This window comes from Colobus angolensis, unplaced genomic scaffold (genome assembly GCF_000951035.1).
Source record: "Colobus angolensis palliatus isolate OR3802 unplaced genomic scaffold, Cang.pa_1.0 Scaffold21, whole genome shotgun sequence".
Lineage (NCBI taxonomy): Eukaryota > Metazoa > Chordata > Mammalia > Primates > Cercopithecidae > Colobus > Colobus angolensis.
In genome coordinates, this window is record NW_012115266.1 from 7,971,673 (window position 1) to 7,987,859 (window position 16,187).

At 56.6% G+C, this 16,187-nt stretch overlaps 1 protein-coding gene across 1 annotated transcript in view; it reads left to right on the forward strand.

Annotated features, from left to right (window-relative positions):
* Nucleotides 1-6: 6 nt before the first annotated feature.
* The window catches only part of FADS3 (fatty acid desaturase 3), an 18,367-nt gene continuing 2,186 nt past the window's right edge, over nt 7-16,187 (forward strand). The window contains exons 1-11 of the mRNA XM_011942712.1: nt 7-153; nt 11,128-11,238; nt 11,770-11,967; nt 12,436-12,537; nt 12,650-12,772; nt 13,070-13,130; nt 14,016-14,092; nt 14,590-14,687; nt 15,097-15,193; nt 15,383-15,462; nt 15,558-15,710. Coding sequence (XP_011798102.1) covers nt 11,818-11,967; nt 12,436-12,537; nt 12,650-12,772; nt 13,070-13,130; nt 14,016-14,092; nt 14,590-14,687; nt 15,097-15,193; nt 15,383-15,462; nt 15,558-15,710 — 941 coding nt within the window. The 5' untranslated portion in view covers nt 7-153; nt 11,128-11,238; nt 11,770-11,817. The remainder of the gene's footprint in view (nt 154-11,127; nt 11,239-11,769; nt 11,968-12,435; nt 12,538-12,649; nt 12,773-13,069; nt 13,131-14,015; nt 14,093-14,589; nt 14,688-15,096; nt 15,194-15,382; nt 15,463-15,557; nt 15,711-16,187) is intronic.

A 16,187-nucleotide genomic window follows, 5' to 3' on the forward strand; every position in this document is an offset into this window, starting at 1 on the left:
CCCACCTTCTGCTGGGAGCAGATCCGCGCGCACGACCAGCCCGGCGACAAGTGGCTGGTCATCGAGCGCCGCGTCTACGACATCAGCCGCTGGGCACAGCGGCACCCAGGGGGCAGCCGCCTCATCGGCCACCACGGCGCTGAGGACGCCACGGTAAGGAAGCCGTAAGGAAGCCACCCACCGGCGGGTGGAGCCTGGAGCTCGGTCGTGGGCGTGATGTCCCGCTCCACCTGTGGGGCCTTAGCATCCCCGCTCCCCTCGCTGACCTTTGACCTCCACGCCGGGACCCAGAGTTGGGGTGGACTAGCCAGGGTCAGATGTGGGGTAGGGAGGCCAGTTCCCTGCGTGGAGGACCCGCAGCTGTCCGCAGAGCAGGTCTGCGGGGGAGGAGGGGGCCTCAGAGGTGGGTGTGTCATGCTGCAGAGCCTGCCCTCCGTGAGGGGCTGCCCTGTTGCTCGCAGGTCCCTGTTTCAGTTCTGGGTCCCCAGCAAGCTTGGTGCTTGCTGAGTGCTAGGGGTGGGGCAGGGCAGGGTCCCCAGGGGCCGGTAAGGACCTGCCATTAGAGGCTGGGGGCTGGGCCGGCCTGAGGTCTGTGGCTTTCCCAAGAGCTTCTGTAAAGGGCTCAGGGACAGTGACTCACCTCTTCGGGCTAGCAGCTGCACGTGGGAGGGCTTTGCCAGCCAGGCTGGGTGGGCCTCTCCGGGAAGCACAGTCACCCCAGGAACAGGCTGGCCCCTGGGGACCCCAACTTCCCAACCCCAGCCCCTGTCTAGACAGGGAGGGATGTAGCCTGGTCCCAGGGTACTGTCTGGCTGGAGTCCGGTGGTGGAGCAGCTGGACCAGCCCCTTTTCCTCAGTTCCCCACCTGGATAATAGGGGTTGGGGCCATGATGCCCGGTCCTTGACCCTCCAAATTTCTAGGTTGGCCACACTGAGTACCAGGAAGGTCTTCAAGACCCGAGACATGAATTCTGAATGCTGGCGCTTTGGGCAGCAGAGGAGATTCTGTCCGGTCCCAGGACTATTGGTGTCCCTCTTGCCAGGGCCACCTGCTCTCTGCTGATTGCCATCTCCAGCACATTGTACAATCTTCACTGGACTCTTTGAGGAAGAAAGCCCCTCTTTTCCCCTTCACACCATGAGGCTGAGGAGTGAGAATAAGAATCCTCCTGAAAATCTAAAAAAAAAAAAAAAAAAGAGAGAGAGAAAGCCTTTTCCGTGGGTGCTCAGGGGCCAGACGCTGGCCCGAGGGGACAGCACAGCCGTGGGATGAAGCAGCCCAGGGGCAGTATTTCAGTGTGCAGGTGTTTGCATGTCTGGGTGAGTGTGGGTGTGTGTGCCTGCCTTTCTGCCAGGGCATGGCGAGATGAGGAGCACGGCTTCTCCCCATTGGCCTGGCTGAGCCCTGGCCTCCCTTCAAGGAGTCTTGTGGATGCCTGCTCTGGTCTTTTTTTTTTTAAAAAAAATCTGTTTTATTTATTATTTGTTATTTGTTTAAAAATAGAGACAGGGTCTCACTATGTTGCTCAGGCTGGGTTCAAAGTCCTGGGTTCAAGCATTCCTCCTGCCTCAGCCTCCCAAAGTTCTGGGATTAAAGGCATGAGCTACCACTCCCGGCCTGCTCTGGTCTTTTGTAACCTGGAGGACAGTATAGATACAGAAAACTTTACTCCCCGCACCCCCCACCAACCGCTGGAGAGAGAGGAGTCTTGCTCTGTCACCCAGACTGGAGTGCAATGGCGCCATCTTAGCTCACTGCAACCTCCACCTCCCAGGTTCAAGTGATTCTTCTACCTCAGCCTCCGAGTAGCTGGGGTTACGGGCATGTGCCACCATGTCCGGCGCATTGTATTTTTAGTAGAGACGGGGTTTCACCATGTTGGCCAAGCTGGTCTTGAACTCCTGACCTTGTGATCCACCCACCTCCACCTCCCAAAGTGCTGGTATTACAGGCGTGAGCCACCACGCCCGGCCGGGATATAGAAAGCTTTTATTTCATCACTCTTTCCTGCCTGAGGCCAGGCCCATGCTGGGGTTCCTCCCAAGTGGAATTACTGACTTAACATTTAGCTTGGGATGCTGAGACTTCCATCACACAGTTTTCTCATTGATTTGCAGCCAAGAATATCTGTTTTAAAAACATCTCAGGCTGGGAGTGGTGGCTCACGCCTGTAATCCCAGCACTTTGGGAGGCTGAGGTGGGCAGATCACCTGAGGTTTCGTTCTTGTTGCCCAAGTGCAATGGTGCGATCTCGGCTCACCGGAACCTCAGGTGATCGGCTCACTTGAACCCAGAAGACGGAGGTTCCGGTGAGCCGAGATCGCACCATTGCACTTGGGCAACAAGAACGAAACTCCGTCTCAAACAAACAAACAAATAAACAAAAAAATCTCTCTGCTCCTTGGGGCTGGGTCCCAGCTCTGCTATTGGAGGCGCTGAGTGACCTTGAAGCAAAGCAGGCATGTCACTCCTCTGTGCCTCAGTTTACTCATCTGTCAAGTGGGGAGAGCTGGGGCAGACAGTGAGCTGGCTGAGGGCGGGACCATGTCTTCTCAAGTCCATGGCCCAGGGCTGCCATGTAGTAGTTTGTATTCGGTAAATGCTGCTGGCCCCTTAGCGTGACTGTGCCCTGCAAACTGCAGCGTACTGTGGGACAGCCCTGCACGGCTACCCCTTTCCTGGGTGTCCTTAGCTGGTTTCAGTCCTATCTGTAGTAGGAAGGGAACACTTTAGGCTGTCTCTTCGCTCCCTCAAGGCCCCACAGCCTGGACTAGAGTTGCCAGAAACACTTGGTCCAATCAGGACAAAGGGACTGAGGTTGCTGGGGCGGAGCAATCAGCCTTTGTCCATGACGAATCCGCAGGGCAGACCAGGGGTTGGGCCAGCCCAGTGCCCTGTGTAGTTGAGCCCAGGCCCCAGGCATCCCATCCTGGGCGGTGGCCTCAGGTGGAGGTGGGGCAGCCAGTTGCCAGGGCTGTGCTCCAGCCGTCACCTCTCACCAGCCCTGGCTGCCCATCAGCTGTTCTCATGTCCAGGCAATGAAGCCTTCCTGCCAGGAAATTCCCAGAGTTTCTATGCCATGAAGTCAGCCTGTGACCATCTTGGGACACAAGGCCGGGTGCCCTGGGGAGAGTACTCTGGGCCCTTGGCCAGGTTTGTCTGAGAGTCATAGGCAGCCTGATACTAGTGGAGCCAGCCAGGGAGGGATGAGGCCCAGTCGCTGCTGGCCATAAGTATACAAGGGCCATGTGTTGAGCACCTACTATGTGCCAGGTTTTGAATTCAGTACTTGATTTATTGAAACTGTCTCTTTTAATCCTCAAGGTGCCCCTATGAGGCAGGTGCCATTTATTGTTATTGCCACTTGACAGATGAGAAAACAAAGGCTCAGAGAGGCAGAGTGGCTTGAAATTCAGTGATTGGTCCGGGATTTGAATCCACAGCCGTGTTCTTAAGTGCGTGCTATGCTGCCACCTAGCCTGTTTATTTCCAGCACTCATTCATTCTTCAATGATTGACTCATTAACTCCATCAGTGAGCATCTTCTCTGTGTCATGTACAGTTCTCACCTCTGAAGATGTAGCTGTGAGCAAAACTTCTACAGGGAATGAGTTTACAGCAGAGGGATCGGCTAGAGCAAAAGCTCAGAGGTGGGACCGTGTGTCCTGTGTTCCAGGAATACAGTGTGGCTGCAGCAGAGAGCAGTGGAGAGAGAGCCTGGCAGTGAGGTCTAGAGGCAGCCGGGCTGGCTCATGCTGGATGTTTGTGTCCTCGGAAGGACTTTGGCTTTATTCTAAAGAGGATGGGGAGCCCCGGAGAGCAGAACAGGGAAGTCTGGGGAGTCTGATGGACATTTAAAAGGATCCTTAATGGAGAGAGCGAAGGCAGAGCCTTCCAGAAGGGTAAGAGAAGGGAGGATGGAGACCTGCCCTCCCCCAGGAGAGACCACTTAGAAGAGGTAGAGTGTGGCCAGGGCAGAGAGCAGGAGAGGCTGTGGACACAGGCACACTGGTCCAGTGCGAGCCATTAGACATTAGATTTAGCTGCGTGTTGTCTTTAGAGAGGGAGCCAGCCTGGCCTCGCTCTATGACCTTGGACACATCCTTTCACTTCTGTTTCTCAGTTTCCCCATTAGTGTGATGAGGATGAGAATGCTTGTGTCCTGAGCACACTGTGAGGGTAGTGCTGGGCACCTGGGTGCCTGGTTCCCATGGGCAACAAAGCTGTATTCATGGGTGTGGTGAACGCATTGCCCACAGCTCTTCAGGGCAGACGAGGGGTTTCCCAGCAGCCCCTGGTGCCCTTTCGGCTGGAGCCCTAACTGGGAAAATCCAAGTTCCAGCAGACCCCTGAGCCCTCTGCCTTAGAGCCCTCCTTCTAGGCGGTCCCCTGAGCCTGGCCTGAGCTGGAGAAGGTAGTGGCCAGTGCTGCGCTGGAGGCTGCATCATAGTAATTGCAGCCAGCAGTTATTGACTAGGCACTGTTCTGAGGGGTTTAGATGCGGTAACTGATTGAATTCGCCTAACAACTTTATGAGGTAAGTCCTATTGTTAACCCATTTTGTAGATGAGCAGAAAGAGTTTGAAACTGGGTGGTGTAATGGAACCTTCTTGGGACCCTTGGAGGGTAGGGCCTTCGTACTTGGGCCATGAGGGTAGGGTTTGCGTCTGGGTGGGAGCTGGGGAGGGACAGGACTGGGACTGGGCAGATTTGAGGACACGGGAGTTGGGGGGGTTGGCTCCAGAGCCACTCCGCTCCCTCCTACCACACTGACTGCCTTGAAAGTCCCCTAATGGCCACTCCCATGAAGTGGGACTGCTCTGGGCCTCTCACAGGCATTTTCTGCAAGGCCACCGCCCACCCAGGCCCCTTCCCCAGAGGAGTTGCAGTGCCCTGCCCCTTCCTTGTGGAAGAGTTGGCGTCAGCAGGATACTGCCCCTGGGCGTCCCTCTGGGTCTCTTCCTGCGGGTTTCTGATGAAACAGCCAGGCTCCAGTACTGGAGCCAGAGGTCAGTGGTGGAGAGAGGACCAGGAGCCAGAGGGGATAGCTGCTTTGGGGCTACTGTGGGGTCAGGGACACCTGTGAGGCCAAATATCCTGGCTGCAAAAGACTTCACATATATGCCCACCCTTCACCAGGACATTGAGGGGTGCTGGGGGACAGGGATGGCTTCTTGGGGACGTCTGCTTTCGAGTTGGGCTCCGCTACACAGGCCAAATTTGGATGTCCCATGTTTAGAGCTGTGTTTCTTTTGGACCTCTTTGGGCCTCAGTTTCCTCATCTGTAAAATGGGATATTGATAGTGCTTCCCCACAAGCCTCCTCTGATGGGCGCCAGGGAGAGGATGGGATGGAGCATGGTGTGCTGGGCATGTTCCTGCTCTACCCACCCACCTGGGAGAGGAGAGAGGCAGGAATGTCCTGGGGGTGTCCTTTGAGGCATAACCCTGTCACCCCAACCTCCTACAAAGGCATAAGAAGGCAGCAAGGACAGACCCTGACCACCTGAGCCCTCAACAGTCCTGCCATACTCCCTGCTTCACCCCCTTCCTGACTGATCTGGAACATTCTGGATTCTTCTAGGGAGTGACCAAAAATCCCTCCCTGCCCTGCTGTGTCTCTGGGGTGGAAGGAGGCTCCCAGCCCCTGCTCTATCCCAGCCTCAGGCTTGGCCAGGACTTAACAGGCAGGCAGAGAAGCAGCTTCTCCACTCTCTTCCCGGACACCTACAGGCCCCTCCTGCAGGCACTTACCTCTAAGTGGACCCTCAGGAGGAGGCGCATCAGGGCTGCAGGGCTGGGAAAGAGCTGGGCTGTGGAGCTCTTGCCAACCACCGGGCACCTTCTAAGTGCTTTAGCGCCACTGACTCCATCCTCCCAGCAGCCTTGTGAGATGGGGATTTGTGGTTCTCAGCTTACCGATGAGAAGTACTGATGAGAGAGGGGTGTGGTCTTGTCTGGGGCTCCCTAGCTCCTGGGTAGCAGCTCAGGTTCCATCCTGGGCAGGCTGGCTCTGGGATCCCTCCCCTGACCAGCTGCTGTGTGGGCTTCATGGTGGGGCTGGGGCAGGGCTTGAGCTCTTGGGACCAACTGAGCCACTCTAGGCTTCCAGGGACCAAGGCCAGGCCGAGCTGTCTCCGTGTCCTGAAGGAGCATGAACATCACAGAAGATAGGCCTGGGTTCGAATCCCAGCTCTGCCACTACTAACTGTGACCGGGGCAGGTGTCCCTTCCCACTGAGCCTTCATTACCTCACCAGCAAAATGGTTCGTGCCCGTGCTTTGGGGGCTGTGGAGGGTTGGCTCTTGTTTACTTGTTCATACCTGCTGTTGAGCAGCTGCTCTGTGCCGGCCTCTGAGGATGCCGCTGTGAACAGAGCCTGTCGCTGCCTCCGGGAGTTTGTGTTTAGGGGTGCCATTTTGATTCCAGCGCTTTCACCCAGCTCTGCTTCGGTACCCAATGGGAGACCTCGAGTACCGCTTTCCACTCACTTGGGTGTGTGGGGAGAGTGGGGGGACAGGGCTTGTTGCACATACCCCTGGGTGCATGTTCCTGGGTGCACTTAGAGTGGGTGAGGGTGGGACCTCCCACAGTTCCCCTGAGGCTCCATTGATGAGGCTCAAGAACAAACCACCGCCCTGCCCCCGCGGCCCACGCTCCCAGCAGCTGGGCCCTTGGCTTCTTGAGATAGTGACTGGCCTCATGGCAAGGACCCCCGCATCCCACCTAGGAAAACTGCTGCCTCCCCTCTGGTCCTGGAGTGGCCACAAGCACAGGTTTTCATTTTTTTCACTTGAAGTTCTGGGATACATGTGCAGAACGTGCAGGTTTGTTACATAGGTATACATGTGCCATGGTGGTTTGCTGCACCTGTCAACCCCTCATCTAGGTTTTAAGCTCCACATGCATTAGGCATTTGTCCTAATGTTCTCCCTTCCCTTGTCCCTCAGCCCCCCAACAGGCCCCGGTGTGTGGTGTTCCCCTCCCTGTGTCCATGTGTTCTCATTGTTCAGCTCCCACTTATGAGTGAGAAGAGACCTGGGTTCTGATCTAACCTCAGTCAGATGGAACTGTGTGACCTTGAAGAAGTAGCTTAACCTCTCTGAGTCTTAGTTTCTGCGTGGCCCCCCCCACCCATCCTTAAGGAGAGGCCCAGAGAGGACCAGGTCATATGACCTCAGCCAGTTCCAGAAAAGACTGTTTGCTGATCTGTCAGGTTTCAGCCTGAGTCCAGGCCCCTGCCCTACTCGCACTCCCTGATAGCATGAGAAGCACAGCCCTGGGGTGCCCACCCAGCCCTGAGAGCCCAGCCTGCTTCTCAGGGAACTGTCACAGCCCTACCTGTCCCTCCCCCAACTGGAGCCCTGTCAATGGCTTTGGGGTTCTCTCACACAGCCTTGAGGGGGCTCATACCTCCCCTTATCATTGCAAGGGATAGGTCTGGCTTGAAGACCCTTGGGTGGGCTTGGCTCTGTCCTCCCCATCAGTGCCTCAACAGGGCTGGCCTGGGTGAATCAGGACCAATGGGAAAGGAGGCGAGGAGACCAGTCTGGACCCAAGATCCTCAGCTCAAGAAGGTGGTCCCGGAACTGACACGGGATGAGAGAGGGAAGGGCTGGGAGGGAGGAGATTCTGGGGCCACAGCCACAGCTAGCACGTTGTGCCGGGTGCGTCTGTGCGTGCCAGCTGCATCTTTGCGTACCTTGTGTGCAAGGCTGTGTTTGGCTGAGTGTTCATGTGGGCCGTGATGGTGGGCATGTTTCTGAGTGATGCCTGCTGGGGTGGGCTGGTGGGTGTGTCTGCATGTGTGTGCGCGTCTGGGGAGTCACAAAGGAGAGAGAGAGACCCGGCATCACGCTGGCTCAGCCTGAAAAAGGTAGGACATCCTGACGTGCTGCAACATGGATGGACCGTAAGGACACTGTGCTGAGTAAAACAAGCCAGAGGCAAAGGGACAAACGTGACTTCTCCCAGATGAGGTTCCTGGAGGAGGCAGATCTGTATGGACAGAAGGTAGCGTGGTGGTTGCCAGGGGCAGGGGGAGGAGAGAATGGAGAATTAGTATTTAATGGGGACAGGGTTTCAGTTGTGGAAGGTGCAAAGGTTCTGGAGCTGGATGATGGTGATGGTTGGGTAACACTGTGCATGCACTTAATACCACTGAGCTGTACACCTAAGCATGCTTACAATGGTAAATTTCATGTATATTTTACTACAACTTGTAAAAAATTGGCTGGGTGTGGTGGCTCACGCCTGTAATCCCAACACTTTAGGAGGCCACGGCGGGAGGATTGCTTGAGCTCAGGAGTTTAACACCAGCCTGGGCAATATGGTGAAACCCCGCCTCTACAAAATATACAAAAATTAGCTTGGTGTGGTGGTTTGTACCTGTAATCCCACCTACTCAGTAGGCTAAGGCACAGGAATCTCTTGAACCTGGGAGGCAGAGGTTACAGTAAGCCGAGATCACGCCACTGCCCCCCAATCTGGGCGACAGAGCAAGACTCTATCGCAAAAAATAAAAAATAAATTAAAAAATTAGAGGCCAGGCGTGGCTCACACCTGTAATCTCAGCACTTTGGGAAGCTGAGATGGGGGGATCACTTGAAGTCGGGCGTTTAAGACATACCTGCGCAACATAGTGAGATCCTGACTCTATTAAAAAAACTCAAAAGTTAATGAGACACGGTGGCATGTGCCTGTAGTCCCAGCTGCCGGGGAGGCTGAGGTGGGAGGATCACTTACAACCAGGATTTCAATGCTGCAGTGAGCTGTGATTGCGCCACTGCGCTCCAGCCTGGTGACAGAGCGAGGCCCTGTCTCAAAAAACTGTTTCAGTGTTTTTGTGGGCTGGGCGTGGTGGCTCATTCCTGTAATTCCAACACTTTGGGAGGCTGAGGTGGGTGGATTGCTTGAGCCCAGGAGTTTAAGACCAGCTGGGCAACATGGCAAACCTCATCTCTACGAAAAAATAAAAAATTAGCTGGGCATGGTGGTACGCACCTGTACCAACAACTACAGGAGAGGCTGAGGTGGGAGGATCCTCTGAGCCCGGGAGGTTGAGGCTGCAGTGAGCCGTGATTGCACCACTGCACTCTAGCCTGGGCGATACAGCAAGACCCTGTCTCAAAAAAAAAAAAAAAAAAAGTCACCCAGTGGGGTCAGCAGAGCCCCAAGAGTCTTCTCCCCTCCCAGCATCCCTGTACACCAGCCCCAGCTCCACAGGTAGCCGGCCGGGGTCCCAGACAGCTTCCTCAGGACCCCGCAGCCTTCCCTCTGCCCATTTTTCTACGAGTTTTGCTGCCTCTGCTTCAGGATTCATGTCCAGAGGTGGTGAGGTCTGCACTTATACAGCCCCTCCTCTGTGATGAAGGAGCCAAGTCAGCCCAGGTTATTCTAGAAGGGGCACCCACCAGCCCCCCAGTCCGCACGCTGCCCTGGGCCTATAAAAGCAGGCAAGGGGACCTCTAGCAGATCATGTCGGTGTTACCTCTTAGTGGGTGCTGGAGGGACCTGAAGTGCTTTCTTCCCCCGGGGTTGTAGGAGAATGTCCTGGCAGTGACTTCAGGGCCCTGCCCTCACTTCCGCTTTAACCTACACCAGCTGGTAGGCTCGTTAGCAAGAGGACAATAGGAGGCCCCTGTCCTCAGCTTTTTCTGCAGAGGTGTTTCCTTTAGCAACCGGGAGGCCTCCCTTCTCCAGACCCGTGGGGACACCACCACCCAGCTGCTGCTTCTATAGTCGAGGCTGCTGTATGGCTCTGGCTAGCCCATTCAGAGAGAGACTCTGAAAGTACAAGGAAAAACATCAGTCCAAGAGCTGTGAGCCACTGGTGAGCCGATTACAATACCACGATCACTGGCAGACCCGGAGGGCTACGTGAGCCCAGGTGTGCAGTTCAAGCTTGCTGTACTTCTGGGGCCACTTCCTGGCTGGTCTCTTTCCCTGGCCCTTATCTTTCTCCTAGTCTGTCTTTTCTTCTCACCCTCTTTCTTTACTCTTTCTTCCTTCTCCTGCATTGTATTCCACCCCCATTCCAGCTATTACACAGAATCGCAAGAATGTTAGATTATTCATTTTATTTATTATTTTTTCTTTTTTGTAAAAACAGAGGCAAGGTCTCACTATGTGGCCCGGGCTGGTCTTGAACTCCTAGCCTCAAGTAATTCTTGTGCCTCAGCCTCTTACAGTGCTGGGATTACAGATGTGAGCCACCATGCCTGGCCCATTTTATTTACTTAAAAAAATTAGGCTGGGCACGGCGGCTCACGCCTATCATTCCAGCACTTTGGGAGGCAAAGGCGGGCAGATCACCTGAGGTCAGGAATTAAAGACCAGCTTGGTGGGGTCAGGAGTTTGAGACCAGCTACTCGAGAGGCTGAGACAGGAGAATCACTTGAACCCAGGAGGTAGAGAATGCAGTGAACTGAGATCGTGCCATTGCACGCCAGCCTGGGCAACAGAGCAAGACTCTGTCTCAAAAAAAAAAAAAATTTACATTTTCTACTCCTGCTTCTTGCTTTGTAAGTCAAATGAGTTTAACTGTTCAAGTGTCTTCCTTGTAAACCCCCGAGGACTCAGTGTGTGTGGCCCTTGACTGATCCCCCCACCCCATGACCCAGTGATCCTCAGTTCCAAGTTTTCCCACCTACCCTTCGCCCACTGCTTATGTTTATAAAAACGGGGTGAATCAAATTTTTGTGACCCAGATCTTTTTCTACATGCAGTGGAAACATGTATGACTTACAGAAGCTTTTTGGAAAAGTAGAACCTTTCTTCGTGGTTCAAGAAATCAGAGTCTTCCAGGGAGGTCTTTCTGTAAATCCAGAGCTGTAGATGTTTGACCATGTTCAGAGAGGGGCCCTTGTGCTGGGTGAAGCAGATGGGGCACAGCAGGCCATGGGTGAAAAGCAGGACAACCTGGGGCCCTGGGAGGACCAGGGAGGGCCCATGGGCAAGGCGGAGCCACTTGCTCCCATGTCTTTGACTATTCATCAGCCGGCTGACTTTCTGTCCACCTGTCATCTGCTCTGCCCATCCACCCATAGTCCTTCCGCCCGTCTCTGCTGGCTGCTACTGTGCTGCTCAGCTGTGTCTGTCTGTCTGCCTGACTGTCCTCTCCCTCAGGATGCCTTCCGTGCCTTCCATCAAGATCTCAATTTCGTGCGCAAGTTCCTACAGCCCCTGTTGATTGGAGAGCTGGCACCAGAGGAACCCAGCCAGGATGGACCCCTGAATGTGAGCAGAGCCCTAGGGGAGGCTCAGCCCCTGAGGGAGGGGGATGGCTGGAGGGCTGGGAGATATTGTCACATGGCCAGGAGCAGCTCCCTCAGCATTCGCCAAAGGGGATGCAGGGCCAGGCCTGGGCCTCCCCTCCCCTCCCAGGGGGCAGGCAGTTGAAAGTGAAGCTGTAGGGATGCCCTGAGAAGTCCAGGGCTCCAGATCGGGTTTAGCCAGGCACTCGTTTGGATCCCGAGGCAAGCTCCCTCCCTGTTGTCACCTGGCATCCCCATCTACAAGGAGGATTTTAATGCGCTGGTTTCTCTCCTGGCTCTAGCATCTTACCCACCCCATACCTTTTGGGAGGGAGAGGAGGCTTCGCCACCAGCCAGTGCTCCAGCTCACACCCTGGGCTGGGTACTCTTGTCACTTCATTCCCCTTTGCCCACACCCCTTGGGCCTGGTGCTGGGAGGAGTGGCTGGGGCTCCAGGAGAATGGGGGTGGAGAGAAATTTCTTCCTTGGCTGATCGGCCCTTCTGCTATGGCAGGCACAGCTGGTCGAGGACTTCCGAGCCCTGCACCAGGCAGCCGAGGACATGAAGCTGTTTGATGCCAGTCCCACCTTCTTTGCTTTCCTACTGGGCCACATCCTGGCCATGGAGGTGCTGGCCTGGCTCCTCATCTACCTCCTGGGTCCTGGCTGGGTGCCCAGTGCCCTGGCCGCCTTCATCCTGGCCATCTCCCAGGTGACCCCGGCTCTATGTTGCAGCCACCCTAACTGCCCAACAGACGTGGGCCCCCATGCACGTGGGCATTGTGAACATATTTGCTAAATGAATGAATGAACCTGTGAAAGGATGAATGGATGAATAAACGGATGAATGAGTGAACAGCCTGAAGGCCCGTCACGCGTGTCTGTGGGTCAAGCTGCGTTCCAGATGAGCCAAGAAGTTCCTTCTTTAACAAATCCTGATCAAGCACAGGGCCACTGAGCCAGAGGCTGCTGCCCTGCAGCTTCGTGATGCTTACAAGCCCCCCCCCCCACTCCCCTGGGACTCAGTTCTCACCTGTAAAAAGAGAACACTGGCCCACAAAGGTCTTGAAATGGAGCATTAGCACAGGGGTACCCTGCAAGCTGAAAGGATGTGCTGGGGCCCCAGGCCCTGGCGGGCTCCGTCCTTCCCGACAGCTTCTGACCCTGCTTCTCTCCCCAGGCTCAGTCCTGGTGTCTGCAGCATGATCTGGGCCATGCCTCCATCTTCAAGAAGTCCCGGTGGAACCATGTGGCCCAGAAGTTCGTGATGGGGCAGCTGAAGGTGAGGGTGGGGTGGGTGGGCAGCCAGGTGCTGAGTGGCGCTGGGTCTGCCCGAGTGTGTGGGCACAGAGGGGGGCACAGCCTGCTCCTGAGAGCCCCCTCCTCCTCCACAGGGCTTCTCCGCCCACTGGTGGAACTTCCGCCACTTCCAGCACCACGCCAAGCCCAACATCTTCCACAAAGACCCAGATGTGACGGTGGCGCCCGTATTCCTACTGGGGGAGTCATCCGTCGAGGTGGGTGGGGAGGGACGTGGACACCCTCTGGCTGGGCCTGCAGCTGAGAGGGAACTGATGCACTGGGTCCCCACTCTGCCCCTGACCTAGCCCCTGATCTAGCCTCCACTCTGGCTGAACCAACCCCTGCCCCCATGTCTTTCCTTCCCACCTGCCATAGCTGCTGGGGGCGACCAGCCCAGTTGTTAGAATCTAGAATTGCCTTTGACCCTTGGCCCCAGCCAGCCCCGTGACCTTGCCCAGGAGAAGGAGGTGGCCTGGAGAGCTGCTGTCTCCAGCCACTGCCTGTCTCCACAGTATGGCAAGAAGAAACGCAGATACCTACCCTACAACCAGCAGCATCTGTACTTCTTCCTGAGTGAGTGTCCATCTGTCCTTCTGGGATGGGGGAGTGCCTGGGCCTGCACTGTCCTCCCTGCTGTCCTGGACCACTCCCCGCCACTTCCTGGGCCAGGGGCATGCCTGTCAAGTCTCCTTTGTCATGGCACCCTCCCAGCCTCTGCAGCCTGTACATACTCTCCCAGCACCATGCCTTTGCCCCAGCTGTCTCCCGTGCCTGGGACACCTTGCAGCCACGGGCCATCACAGCCCTGCTGGGAGCTTCCCCAAGCCCCACATAGAATTTCTTCCTGCCCTCACACTAGAGTGGTCTGGAGCCCTGGAGTCTTTTTTATTTATTTATTTTTTTGAGACGGAGTCTCGCTCTGCTCAGGCTGGAGGGCAGTGGCGTGATCTCGGCTCACTGCAAGCTCTGCCTCCCGGGTTCACGCCATTCTCCTGCCTCAGCCTCCCGAGTAGCTGGGACTACAGGCATCCACCACTACGCCCGGCTAATTTTTTTTTGTATTTTTAGTAGAGACGGGGTTTCACTGTGTTAGCCAGGATGGTCTGGATCTCCTGACCTCGTGATCCACCCGCCTCGGCCTCCCAAAGTGCTGGGATTACAGGCTTGAGCCACCGCGCCTGGCAGCCCTAGAGTCTTTGGGCAGTTGTTGGGGTGGACAGAGCGAGGACTCGAGGCTGGCCCTGACCTGCGGTGAAGGGTGGTGGGAGGTGGTGGGGTCAGGGCAGCCTGAGGAGGCTTAGACACAGGGTCGGGAGTGATATGGGGTCATTCTAGCTGGACATGACCAGCACCAACATCCCAGGGACATTTCTAGAGTAACAGAGCCCCTCCCTCTGCTGCCCACCCACCTTGGCAGTCCAGCCCCCCTCCTGAGCGCCCTCATGCCTCTTCTTGCAGTCGGCCCGCCGCTGCTCACCCTGGTGAACTTTGAAGTGGAAAATCTGGCGTACATGCTGGTGTGCATGCAGTGGGCGGTGAGTGGGGTTGCCCAGGACCCCGGGCATACGGCTGCCGTGGCAGGAGGTGGTGCCTCGGGGGACAGTACCTGCCCATGAAGGCAAACAGGGTGCACATGTGCGTGCAACAGTGGGGCTCACGTGTGTGCGCGCAGCAGGAGAGCGAGTGTGCCCGTCACCGTACGTGTGTGGGGGTTGAGGAGTGGGGGGTGTGCGGGTCTCTCTCGGTGAGGGTGTCTTCCCAGGAGGAATTGCGGGGCCGACTCTGCCAGGCATCTGTGTCCCTGGCAGGGTCTTCCCCAACACACCCTGCATGACACCTTTGTCACTAAAGTCAGCCTCGTGAGCTGGCAGGGCAAGGACCCTGTTCCTTTACTCAACTGAGAAAACCAGAGGGGGTGGTGGCCTGTCCTGGGCTCTGAGGCAAATCAGGCAGAAGGGTTGGATGCCTGAGGTCCCCCTCCCACCCACCAGGCCTCCAGACCTCTCGGTATTGCCTCTGCCCTCCTCTGCAGGATTTGCTCTGGGCCGCCAGCTTCTATGCCCGCTTCTTCTTATCCTACCTCCCCTTCTACGGCGTCCCTGGGGTGCTGCTCTTCTTTGTTGCTGTCAGGTATGGCAGGGGGTGGCGAGGTCACACACAGGCAACAGGTGACCCCACTGCACCCCCCAACCAGAGCTCCCCTTTCCCGGTCTGCAGAATGGGGCCAGTGGCACTGCCTCCCTGGCTTGCTGGCGGAATCACGTGAACACAAGCGTGACAGGAGCCCAGGGTCAGTGGGTTTAGGGAGCGTGGCCTGGCTTGTAAGTGGCCCCGTGGGGGTCAGAGCTGCTCTGGGCTCAGCCTCACAGTGGACGCTGCTCCATTCAGATTCTTTAAACACTGGCAAGGGGGCGGTGACCACACTCCTATTGTACAGATAAGGAAGTCGAGGCCACTTGGAGACAGCTGCCCTCCAGCCTCCACTCAGGGTGCCTAAGTGGTGAGCTGGACCTAGGGCAGTGCCCGAGCCTCCCCACAGGGTCCTGGAGAGCCACTGGTTCGTGTGGATCACACAGATGAACCACATCCCCAAGGAGATCGGCCATGAGAAGCACCGGGACTGGGCCAGCTCTCAGGTGGGCAGCAGGGGTGGGGCTGGGTGGGGCCTGTCCTGGGTGGGGCCTGTCCTGGGTGGGGTGGGGGATCCCCGCTAAGAGCCAACTGGCAAAGGAGGGATGAGGCCCTGACGGGGCTGCCAGGTGGGGGATGGTGGGGTCAGGGATCTGCAACGGCTTTCTCACCTGTGCCCCGCCGGCTTCCGGCAGCTGGCAGCCACCTGCAACGTGGAGCCCTCACTTTTCACCAACTGGTTCAGCGGGCACCTCAACTTCCAGATCGAGCACCAGTGAGTGTGGGTGCTGGGGGCCAGTGGGAGGTGGGGAGTGGGTCCTGGGAGGGGACCCGTGGTTGGGGCCTGTCTCTGGAAGCCTCCCACTTCAGGTGCCAGCACACGCTCCCCACCCCCAGCCTCTTCCCCAGGATGCCGAGACACAACTACAGCCGGGTGGCCCCACTGGTCAAGTCACTGTGTGCCAAGCACGGCCTCAGCTACGAAGTGAAGCCCTTCCTCACTGCGCTGGTGGACATCGTCAGGTGAGGCCGCAGCCTGGCCCCTCTGCTCTGGTGGCTTCCCCAGGGCCTATGCCTGCCCTTGTCCAGGTCAGCCTCCTGCTGAGCCCCCGGGGCCCCTGAGCCTTTCTGTCTGTGTGCCATGCCCTTCCTCCCTTCCCCAGCCTTCATGCACACAGCGAGAATTTCTGGAGCACCTGCTGCAGACTCACAAACACAGCAGTGCCTGCAGTAAGCAGGTCTCTGCAAACCTGCCTCCAAAGGCTAAGGGAAAGAAGCTAACAGATCCAGTTTCTCAGAAAGAAACACTTAATAGGGACTTATAAACAGAAGCCATGTCTCAGGGCTGGACGTGATGGCTCATGCCTGTAATTCCAGTACTTGGGGAGGCTGAGGTGTGCAGATCGCTTGAGGTCAGGAGTTTGAGACCAGCCTGGCCAACATGGTGAAACCCTGTCTCTACTAAAAAAAATACAAAAATTAGCTGGGTGTGGTGGCGGG